Source organism: Cicer arietinum, chromosome 6, assembly GCF_000331145.2.
Source record: "Cicer arietinum cultivar CDC Frontier isolate Library 1 chromosome 6, Cicar.CDCFrontier_v2.0, whole genome shotgun sequence".
NCBI lineage: Eukaryota > Viridiplantae > Streptophyta > Magnoliopsida > Fabales > Fabaceae > Cicer > Cicer arietinum.
The window spans coordinates 25,793,702-25,806,430 of record NC_021165.2 but is presented as its reverse complement, the minus strand read 5'-3'; the positions used below and the strand labels follow the sequence as shown (position 1 = coordinate 25,806,430).

General features: G+C 29.8%; 1 protein-coding gene across 1 annotated transcript; it reads left to right on the top strand.

Moving 5' to 3' along the window:
* The first annotated feature begins 276 nt into the window (after positions 1–276).
* On the top strand, positions 277–5,489 carry LOC101501725 ((6-4)DNA photolyase). The gene is made up of 14 exons (XM_004506833.4): positions 277–719; positions 1,454–1,525; positions 1,662–1,742; positions 1,934–2,104; positions 2,174–2,251; positions 2,723–2,809; positions 2,925–3,023; positions 3,112–3,195; positions 3,570–3,656; positions 3,785–3,856; positions 3,953–4,066; positions 4,183–4,270; positions 4,366–4,461; positions 4,987–5,489. The coding sequence occupies exons 1-14, from the start codon at positions 399–401 to the stop codon at positions 5,166–5,168; spliced, it is 1,632 nt and encodes a 543-aa protein (XP_004506890.1). The 5' UTR covers positions 277–398; the 3' UTR covers positions 5,169–5,489.
* Positions 5,490–12,729: the final 7,240 nt, after the last annotated feature.

Genomic DNA, 12,729 nt, shown 5'->3' with positions numbered 1-12,729 from the left:
TCTTTCAAACCAAATAATTGAGTAGTATGCAATTGAAGGAACTTAACAAAAATGGAATTTAATTAAGCATTGAAGGTAACTAGTAAAGTTGCTTCCCTGTATGTTAATTGAACCGAACTCATCACATAAATAAACAACACTTGCGTGGCGTAAAATACACAACGTGGCTACATAGTTACCGTTACATTTCCCCCCATTCCATCCACTTCTAAATTACGCCATAAGCGCAAACCAAATTACGAATCACACTTCCTACGCCTAGCAAAACAAAATACAAACTCCCAGCGCACGTTAGAAACAACCCCACATCATATATATTTAATTTCATTCTCCAAAAAAAATAAAATAAAGCGCGCGTAGTATACTTTCGTTAAATTGAAAAAAAAAATCCAAATCCTATGCGATTAACTTCTTCAATGGGATTCGGGTCGGGTTCTTTAATGTGGTTTCGAAAGGGTATTCGGATCCATGATAATCCGGCTCTTGAATTTGCTTCACGAGGTTCCTCTCATCTTTACCCTCTTTTTATTATTGACCCGCATTACATGGAACCCGACCCGAACGCTTTTTCACCCGGTTCTTCACGTGCGGGTCTTAACCGTATCAATTTCTTGCTTCAGAGTCTCGTTGATCTTGATGTTAAGCTTAAGAAGCTTGGTTCACGACTATTGATTCTTCACGGTGATCCGAATGAGGTTCTCGTTCGATGCTTGAAAGAGGTATGAAAATAAATTCGAACTTTGTTGTTATCACTATCGTTGTTGTTGCATTTTCAGAATATGAAAATAATTTGAAAACTGTTTCAAAAGAGAACGTGATTTTAAGTAGCTTAACATAATGTATTGAACACGGAGACACGTTCTCAATCTGAAGTGTGAGTGATGCGTAGTTTTATAGTGAAGTTATTTATTCAATTATATATATACTCTTTGAAATCAAATTTGACTTGAATGTTAGTAGAATTTTTTCAATTTAGTGCACATAGTATATAGTTTATTACTCCTGGTTAAGCTGTTGTTTGGAGGTAAAATCAATTTTGACATGTTATAAATAAACATGTAAAAATCACTTTTAGTTCATGTGAAAGCTTGTTTAGGAAACTCACTTGCTCAAACGTGATTTTGAATGAAAGTTGGTGTAAAAGTTTGTTTGAGTTCACACTTCACATTAAAGTGGTTTGTGTTTGAACATATCTATTTAGTACTCACAAAGTAAATTTGATATTAAACTTAGTGGAAATGCTAAACATTATATACCTTCTTGTCAAACTGATATTTGGAGGTAAAATCCATTTTACATGTTACAAACAAACATGCCAATATCACTTTTAGTCCTTTGTAAAAACAAGTTTGAGAAACTTTCTTTCCCAAACAGCTATTAAATCCGTTACTTTTTTTAGAATATAGACAAAAGTTACGGTAGTTAATTCTGTTACTTATTTTGGTTGATGCAGTGGAACATTGGAAAGCTGTGCTTTGAATATGACACTGATCCATATTATCAGGCTATGGATATTAAAATCAAGGTAATGTGTATTATTATATGGTTATGATCAGGGAGTGTGTTGGTTAAAAGTTAATGTAAGTGTGTACTATATGTTGTGGACATGACATTTTATTTATAATGAGTTAAAGGCATTATTATTTGTTTTGTTATCACAGGACTTTGCTCTTGCATCAGGAATTGAGGTTTTCTCTCCTGTAAGCCATACACTTTTCAATCCCATGGAAATTATACAGAAGGTGAGTTTGAAGCATGAAGAGATTAATCTAATCTAATAATCTCCAATTTAACTATTAATGTCATTTTTATTTGTTTCTACCAATTAATTATGTACCACTGATTTCATATGTCTATCATTGATGTTATTTTTGTTCTGATTCCATTAATTCATGATCAAATTGATAATGTTCTTGCGCAAATGCCTAAACAGAATGGAGGGAAGCCGCCACTTAGTTATCAGTCATTTGTCAAACTTGCGGGGGATCCGCCGTCTCCTCTCTTAACCAAGTATTCTTCGCTCCCAGCGGTTGGCCATCTTGGAAGTTGTGATATTTCTGAAGTTCCAACCATCAAAGACCTTGGATATGAAGATGCTAAACTGGTGTGCATACTATATTTTTAAGATTATAATAACCCTTCTGGTGCACTTAGTGAGAGAAGTTAATTTCAGGAGGAGTTTTCTTTCTCTCCTTTCAAAGGTGGTGAATCAGAAGCATTGAAGCAATTGGAAGCATGCATGAAAGACAAGGTACTTCATACTCATAAAAATGAAAGGCTGTAAGCTATGTTTCACGACTCACGATGCCAATTCATCGGTGTTCACATATGTAATTGATAATTAATGTTTCTTGCTGAAAATCAACTGCTTGTAATCAATGTTTTAAAAATCGGATCAAAAATAAAATTAGGGAGACCTCTAGGTTATGGTTCAACCATGATTGGTTGAATGGATGACAAAAAACAAAAAGTTAAAAAAAATATTAAAATAGAGAATAAATATCAACCAGTTGAACCAACCGTAGTTCAACCTATTTACTTTAGTTCAACCAGGCTCTGGCACAACTGAGATCAAACCAACTGTAAAATGACTAGTTTCTGGATGAACTGATCAGTTCTGGCCGTTTTTAAAACATTGCTTGTAATACAAGATACTGTTTTTTTCTTTTTGTGTATTTTGTAAATTGTAACATACCTTAATTTCTTATTTTGACAATTTCAGATGTGGGTGGCAAACTTTGAGAAACCCAAGGGTAATCCATCTGCATTTTTTAAGCCAGCAACAACAATTTTATCACCTTACTTGAAAGTAAGTCAAAAACTGTATTGCTTAACATATCCCTTTTGCTTGATTGAACTACTAACCTTAATTGAACCTTGGTTTTCTTTTCTACTTTCTTGCTTGTTGTTGATCTCCTTGGCAGTTTGGTTGTCTCTCTTCCAGATATTTCTACCACTGCATTCAAGATGTATATAAAAGTTTGCCAAAACATACTTCACCACCTGTTTCTCTGCTAGGACAGGTAACAATATCTCCAGAAGTTAGTATGGTATTATTTTTCGAGCGCTACATTTTGGAAATTAAAGTGGTTCTCTTGTCGACATATGCAGTTGTTGTGGCGAGACTTCTTTTACACGGCAGCTTTTGGGACTCCAAATTTCGATAGGATGAAAGGAAATAGGATATGCAAGCAGGTGAAACAACTATCAATGGTTACATAAAAATCAGATTCTAAAAATAATCTAAGGACTGTTTAAAACGAGAAGCTGATTTGAGTAGTTTTTGTAAAAACCATTTTTTATAACTGATTTACTAAATAGCATTACTATATGATATATAAGTATCTATAATTATCTTGAGGTGCAAGTGTTATTATGTTTATGCTTCTAGAGTACTTATATCAACTCTACTCCTATCCCATGTACTTATATATTCTTGTTATTATTATTGATGTGTTGAACATTTGTCCATTACTATGCGGTTTCTCTTGCATTAATACTTGTAATTTATAAGAAAACATAAACCACTTAATCATATTATAACTATTGTATGGAATTCATTATTGTAGATTCCTTGGAAGGATGATGATAAACTGTTTGAGGCTTGGAGGGATGCTAAGACAGGATTTCCTTGGATCGATGCTATCATGGTCCAGGTTTGGATTTTGACATTCTTTTCCAAATAAAGCATTGATAAATAGGGTTGTTACCTTCAAGTTACATGCCTCAAAATCTAGCGTACTCACTCTGAAAGTGTATATGAATCCATACTTTTCTGTTGTAGCTACGCCAATGGGGTTGGATGCATCATTTAGCTCGACATTCTGTTGCGTGTTTTCTAACTCGAGGCGATCTGGTATACGACATTGATACTCTCAAGCATGCCAACTTTATTTGTTCTCTGTTATTCTGTAATCGGTTCCAACATTTTACTTTTTTTTGTTTATGACAGTTTATTCATTGGGAAAAAGGACGTGATGTCTTTGAGAGGCTTCTGATTGATTCAGATTGGGCAATTAATAATGGAAACTGGATGTGGCTTTCATGTTCATCTTTCTTTTATCAGGTATATGAACCTAGTTCAGAATTTTCAGTACAAAGTGATTAAAATTTCTTTTTCAGAGGTTGAATCCTGAAATTTTTTAACTGACATTTATCGCGTGTATTGTCTGTCATGATCAGTATCATCGTATTTATTCCCCAACCACATTTGGTAAGAAGTATGACCCCAATGGTGACTATATTAGACATTTTCTTCCAGTTTTAAAAGGTAATTTATAGTTCCTTTAATTTCACCATCTTCTATCATCTTGTAAGTTGTCATTGATAAGGTGTTAGAACTTATAATTTAATGTGTTTGAGTAGATATACCCAAGGAGTACATCTATGAACCATGGACTGCTCCTCTAAGCATCCAAACCAAAGCTAATTGCATAATTGGAAAAGACTACCCTATGCCAGGTTAGTTTCATCATCTGGGTTACTATCTTTTTCATTAGCTTTCAGTAATATCATGTATATTATGATTTTTTGGTCTTAACCCTCGGTTTCCCAGTGAAAAAGGGTCCTGATAATCTGGAGTTCGACCGAGAATTAAGTAAAGTATGGTCAAGAATTGTTATAGCTAGGGTTTGAACATGGGTATTTCCGATCGATTCGACTTTCACTTAAGCTCATTAACCACTAGAACTTAAGCAACTGGTTGTGTCATGTAGTTTCATTTATGATATGTAGCTTTATTTATTCTAATATTTCTTTCTTGGTAGTTTATATGATCCTGATATCTGAGGGTGGATATTATTTTCAAATTTACATATATTTTTAGTTTTATAAATACATACACGCATGTTAGTAGCTCAAACTGGGTAGCTTTAATAACCGTTGGAACATATTTTCTTGATCAAATTGAGATGTTTTTGTTCTATTCTGGTTGTATGGGATTCCATATATATGATCCATGCTTATGTTGTGTAAGCTATGTTTCAGTTGTTTCTCACGATTCTGCAAGTAAAGAGTGTCGAAGGAAAATGGGCGAGGCGTATGCATTGAATAAAGCACTGAATGGTTTGGTAAGTGAAGATGATCTGAAAAACTTGAGGAGGAAATTGGATGAGAGTGAAGAGCAAGGAACTAAAGCTAAAAAATCTAGGCAACTGCTAATTGGCTGAGGGAAATTTTTAATGGTTTTTTCAACTGTCATACATACTTTGAGTTGTAGTTTATGCAAGTTTGAAATATTGCTTACAATTTTTATGACATGTTGTATATCACACATGTAAATATTGTAGTAATATTAGTGTCCTACACTCTTGAATGAGATAACTTTGAGACCGATAGTAGTAGTTTACTAGCTTGTTGTCATGTAAGGTTGTCATATCATGATGACCTTAAGAGTTTAAAATGTTTTCTGTTTAGGAACTTTTTGTGAGATCTCACTTAGTAAATGTTTATTCTTAGTTATTAATGGAAATAGATTAACCATTTTGTAATGTTGTTTGTATCACATCTCACACGTCAAGAGCACTAGGATTTGTTTTATAAATGTCACGTATATTTGAGTTGTTGTTGTCTTTTCTAAGTAATGGTTTGTAGTGTAGTTATTGATATCTTTCCTAGTAAATTAATTTGAGACCGAGATATAATCTATTTTCCACAATTTCCATTATGTTTTGGGAATATAAACTTAATTATGTTTTTGGAATATTTTTATTTTATTTATGTGATACATATTCAATTATAATTTTTTATAAAATAAAAATTGATCTAATTGGATTTTATCTTCCATAGAATGGTGGATACGAGTATATTGTTATCAAATTGAAACGTAAATTGTTATCTTATCTATAATTTATAGAAAAACTTTTACTTATGAATTTGATTGAATATATGAAAATAGTTAAATTTTATATAAAAAAAATATTTATGTTAGAAAAATTGAAAAATTAATTGTAACAAAGTTGTGAAAACTAAATTATATAAGTGTATATAATAATTGTGATTTAATATATGTTAATCGATAATTAATTTCAACTAAAATATTGTTAATAAATATGCTAATTAATATAGATATATGCTAATTAATATAGATATTGTGGTATATGTTGTTGTAATTTTAAAATTGTTTTTATTGGTTGAGTCGTTGAGTTATCTTTGACAAATTGATTTTAATATTTGATAGCATATATACTTTTATTTTTAAAGCAAACGCCGCAAAGAGTGTCAAATTAATTTTATATAAATTTTAATTAAACTTTAAATGACTTTCGAAATGTTTCTTAAAAAATATATCACAGTACACCAACCAAGTTGAGTCTAATTGAGAGCATGCTTTTGTTTTTAAAGCGGTGAGATTGTCAAAATTTTAAATAAAAATTTAATTAATATTTAAATGACTTTCTAAATATTTCTTAAAAAAGATATCACCCTACCCCAAATACGATTTAACAGCAAATATATATCATACTTAATATTCCAACTTCGTTCTTAATATTCCAATTTCGTTTAAAAAAGAAGTTATAAATTGCCTCTTGCGGTTAACAATTTCTCTTCAAATTCGTGAGTGTATTTTATAAGTATAATTTTTTTTATTAGTTGAATTGTAGTTGTTGGATTATCGTTGTATATATGTGAAGATCATATGTTATTTGTGCATTTTTTCTCATCACACGAATTCAGCTAATCAAATGGCATGCATCATGTAAATTGTATGATGCTAGATCCTCAATGTGAGTACGTGTATGTGAATTAAAATTTATTTTATCAATTTTTTTAATTATTAAAATTTTATTTTTAAGATTAGAACGTAGTTTTCAAAATTAGAATACACAAATTTTTATAGACTAAATTATAATCCACATGTCTATTATAAAAAAAAGAGGAAAAAATAATTTATAAAAAATTACAAAAACAACTATTGTAATTAATTATAAAATAAAATAAAATTTCAAACTTAAATTCCAGTTAACTTTTAATTATTAAGAATGTAAACTAAATTTTGATATACCACCTCTATCAAATATATTTTTATAAAGTTAAAACTTAAAATTCTTATATACAATATAATATTATATTTTTTATTTATATATTAAAATTTTAAAAGTTCGGTGTCACCCCATCATTTTTGTTCAATATCTGTCACTTTGTAGGTTGATTGGACTCCACTCTATAACAACAGGTTTTTTACATCATGTAACTGTTTCTTACTCTTTATTCTCTAAAAATAGATTGAAATGACAATGCATGTAGGTTTTCATTTTCATAACTATGAATAATATTGAAGGACAGCCCAAGGAAGCCTTTAATATTAAGTAATCATATTATGTCATTTTTTTTAGTCTATTTTATTTTCAACTTGTTCTTCTCTAAGTATGCATAAATGATATAACTATGAGTTGATTACCTTTGATCAATGATTATCAGTTACCACAATCTTTACTGTCTATCGCCTTCAAACTTATGCCATGATGGATATTGTCATGTTTATAATTGAAAAGTTGACACTGCTTCTCATACATCATAGGTTGGGATCAATAATGAACTTAGATTTAGTTTTCTTTTAAAATACCTGCAAAAACTTAAATCCGGTCACTTTATAATTAAAAGACAATAAATCTTCGTTATTTTACTATCTCGCACACAAAATACTTCATTTTACTATTATGATGTGAACAAATAAATAGCAAAATGATTATGATTCTAAATTAAAACTTGTGGTTAAAAGCATATATAAACTTTAATCCTTTTACAAGTAATGAGTTTGTGTTGCTATGTAATAATATTGATATACCACACCAAAGCTAGTGGCTTTGTTTCAAGACTTTTCTGAGAGAGTTTGATGGCTTTAGTCTCAAAGAGACTCCAAGTTTAGAATAACAACTTGCTTATGCTCTCAAACACACAAATTGGTTCACTAGTTAAAAGAAAGAAACTTTGATCATTTTTAGACATATAAAAAAGTAGTTAATGAAGTGAGAAAATTTGATTAATGCAGTTCACATATTGGTTAACTAGCAAAATATTGAACAAATTATATTTTGTGTTGTATTCATGAACAAATGATTGTCATAATCCAAATATAGATAACCAAATTCATACCAAACTCAACTTTTTTCATTGATAATTTAACACCACACACTACCTAAGATTCTAACAGTGATACATCAATTTTTAACTTGGAGAGCATAAAAAACAACTAAAAATCAACATTCCAGTAATCCATTTCATTTCTTCTTCTCATTGTCATGTTTAGTCTTTATTTTGACAATTTTCTTCGGTTCAAACTCCTTCAAAATTTTAGAGCAGTTACAAGTGGTGGAAGATTGAAAATCAAGTGCAACTACTATTTTGTTTCCATTGAGTTAGAAACACCAATCAGTAGTCTTACATCGAGTACAAGTTCATCATCCCAAATGAACAACTTGCGATCCACACAAAATAGAATTAAAAAGAGAAAATAAGATGAAGTTGCACACAACAATGACAAATTTAAATAGGTAAGCTTAAGGTATTCCAAAACTTGCTACCTTGATTTTTAGCGGTGTTGGCTAAAGGAATAACCCCAATTTTCTAAATAGGGATTATTGCTTATATATGTAGTTATTGACTTACGAATACTCAATAATGAGTATCAGATAATTCAAACAATCACACAAATCTAAATTTGAAATACTATGTGATAGAAAAACAACACCTCTTCAAGTAAATTATCTATGTACAACAATTATCACCATAAGAGAAAAATCAAGAGTTAGTTAAAATTAACAATTAATGAATTGAGATTGTAAAATCTTAAATATGAATTAATAAGAACAATAGCAACATGTACAAAAGGAAGAAGCACCACTCTTAGTCAGTGTGTGCGTGTGCATGTGTGCGTGAGGAAAGGGAGAGAGGAAGAGAGAGGCATGAGAGTGGGAGTAAACATGACAACGAGACGGAGTTGGGCGAATTTTACCTCTCCATCTTCATCTACTAATCGGGGAAGACGGTAACATCCTCTAAAATTATTATTTAAAATAATTAGGACCTATAAATATATATTTTCTAATATATATTTTTATGTCTGCGAGAATAATTTGGGTTAAGGGTTTGGGGCTTGGTGTCACCCAACCCAGATGAATGAGTACATATTGGGCTAGGAGTTCGTGACTTGTTTTTTTATGGCCAAGGTTCACAAAAAAAAAAAAATTAAATAATATTTTCTCCCTTTTATTGTTTATTGAGACCGAACACTATCTATCTAATAATTTCCGCTTTAAATTTCACAATATTTCTATAGCCAATAGGTAAGATTCTGTAAACAAAAAAGAATATCAAAATCCTAGCAACCATCACCTCATCTTCGTACATAAAAAACTTGGAACTTCTTTTACCTGAACGTGGGGTAGAGAGTTGGTTGGATGACATGAAATGAATAATTGTGATTACTTTATTCTTGACAAGAATAAATGTAGACTAATGAATTAAAATAATGAAACCTCAATCCTTTACATTGAGTTCCATATTTAATATACGATTTTTAATAAAAAGTAAGGTATGGATTTTTATGTTATATGTGATAAAGTTTTAATTTTCATGATAAATATAAAGTAAAGTATGAATTTTTATGTTATATATGATAAAGTTTTAATCTTTGTGATGAATAGGAAGTAAAATATGAATTTTCATGTTATACCTGATAAAGTTTTTATTTTTATGACAAATATGAAGTAAAATATGAATTTTGATGTTATATATAATAAAGTTTTAATTTTTATGATTAATATGAAATAAAGGTTGAATTTGTGTGTTATATGTGATAAAATTTTAACTTTGATGATGTATATGAGTTGGAGTTTGAATTTTCTTGTTATATATGTTAAAGTGTTACTTTTTATGATATATATGATATCAAGTTTCAAATTTTACATGTATGTGGTGAGAGTTATAATTTTTATGATTATATGTCTATCAATATGTGATACTCAAGATAATGATGTGTGGTATGTGATCTTAGTGATATGTGAATAAGATGATGATTTTAAAAAGTGATTTTGAATGCATATGACATGATTCTTATTGGGCTGTGTGGGAATATATCTCTTTGATAATATATCATTATGTCATGGCATATGCATCTTCGTGAAAGTTGTCTTAGTGACAAGTTTGTTTTCTCTATTGGTATGAGTGATCTTTCTAAGTGGAAGTTGCCTTAGTGGCAGATTTATATCTGAATTGTATAGTTTTAGAAGCATGCATAGTTTTAGGAGCATGCATTATGCATATATTTTTTGATATACAATTTACCGGTTTGCACATTTTTTTTCTTTTAAATTGGAAGTTTTTACTTTTATATGTTTTGTGTTATTCTTCTATATGTTTAGCTTTGGTTTGATGTGGATGATGGATAAAACTCACCTTTACAACAAGATTTAAGGTACTAAGGAATTCGAGGAGATTCAAGATTAGTTGACGAGTATTAACGTGCGGCGAATGTGGGGGTAAAAATGAGTTTTTCAATGCAGTTTTGTAATAATAGAATTTGGCGCAATATTTCTAAGTTTATTTTTAATCTTTTGTCACCAACTTTTAAAATGCACTAGAATTCTAGAAATACGGAAGTGTGTTCCCTTCCGGTAGGAATAATTGTTTCTTCTTTGTTTTAGCTTTGAATAAACATTTTCTTAATAATATTAAATAAACGTGGTTGTTACTAATTATTGAAATGCATAAATGTTAGATATTCTTACTTAACAAAAAAATTATCATAAATTTTTCTAAGCGATAAGTATTTTTAAGTAACGTTTTGGATCAAAAACATAGGGCGTTACACAGACCGACGTCTGCACCCGCTTCTTATTGAATGTGAAATTTAAATTTTCATCCTCGCCTGCGATAGGGTTCATGTTTCTCTACCGCATCCATTCATATATATAAAATAATAAATTTAAAAGTCATATTTATTATATTAATATAATAAAAATTAAAAAATATTAAAATCATATTTCTATAGAGAGGAGATTATAAATTTTAATATTTAAAAAATACTGAATATATTGAATACGAACATGTATTTAAATACTAAAAATGAAAACAATATCACTAGTGGGACGGATTCGGGGACGGTTGTGGAGTGGATATTAACACTCTCAAACCCGTATGCGCTTCTAGTTTTAAATTCGAGAAAAATCTGCACCCGCACATGTATCCAATCAAAGCGGATTTTTCCCTTCTAAAGCGGAACGAGTTCTAGTTGGTACTTGCAGGTGCAGGGTTTTGTTGTCATCTCTAAGTGAGAGAATCGCGAAGTATGGGAGAGTCACGAGAGTGAGAGAGACGAGAAGCCGACAAAAAAATAGAGTTTTGAGATAGCGAAAGAGGGACCAAGATTCTAAACGAGACAAACCTTTTTTGGTTATTGTATTTTGATTTTTTGATTGTGTATGAGTTGTTGATAAAAAAAAAAATAGAGAAAGTAGAACATAGTGGCATGTGAGTGTGAATGTCTCTCATTTCCACGAGAGGAGCAAGATAAATTTTGGAATGAGAAGAGCAAGGTGAGATCATAGGAAGAAAGTGTTAGAAGGACTAACCACAAATTGTTATTTTTCTTCTCTGATTTCGACGACAATAACATCACAATGAGATAGTTATTTTTGAACCACAACTTCATTCTTCCATTTATATATTCCTTTTCTACATTTCAATCGACTTCCTTACTTAACAATACTTCATTTTTTTTCTCTTTATTTCTACATGTATTAAGTTTTGTATCATTCCTCCTATAACACGAGTTTTTAGTAGAAATTTTACTATTTTCATGGCCTTAACAAACTCTTATCTTTTCACAATAAAAAATCTATTTTCTAAAAAACATATTTGCATTTTTTTATAAACTAAAGTTCATACCTTCAGTTTTAACATAATGCATAAAAATATGAATCATTTTTAATTAATTCATTTTGTACAAATTAGTCTTTCTGTTCATTATAGGTTTTTCCTTTTTATTTTTCTTTTGACATCTTATATAAGTTTAACCATTTTTTTTCCTTTCAATATTTCACCCTATTGCAAATCATTTGTTGATTTATCATCTTTTTTGTCTTCTATTTTACCTGAGGATGAATGTAATTTTTTTTCTCAAATTTAAGGTAATGAAAAGAAAAATATGCTCAAGTTTGCTTGTGGTTTTGTCATCATAGTTTCATAATGCATCAAATTTTTGAAATTAACAAGTTATGTCATGTTTTTTGTATATAATGTCAAAGTTTTCAAATCAATTAAAAGTACACAAATGAATAAAAATTAACCGGATTTTAACCGATTTGAGAAAAAAAATGATTTTAAAATTGAATTTGTCGAAACCAGTTATTTAACCATAACCAATTTTAAACCAAAAAATGAATTTGGTTATAAATCTTAATCTATATAATAGTTTTTAAATGGATATGGTTTGATTTTTAAAAAATACCAACCATACCCAATATATATAAGTTTTAATCATCGATCATTCCTTTCTAATCGCTTTTTTTTACCACAATCCAATTTTCGTGGTTCTCATAGCATCAATTTAACTCAAGTAACAAGTATTTATATTCTCTTATGATAAATATCAAGCTTTTACTTGTATTATAAAGTGATCACTATTAAAAGTAAATCACAGTGTGCTTATATGTAGTGATTTATCAGGACAAATATATGTGCCTCTTTTTACTATTATCATGTGAATAAATAGTGCAAACATATATATTT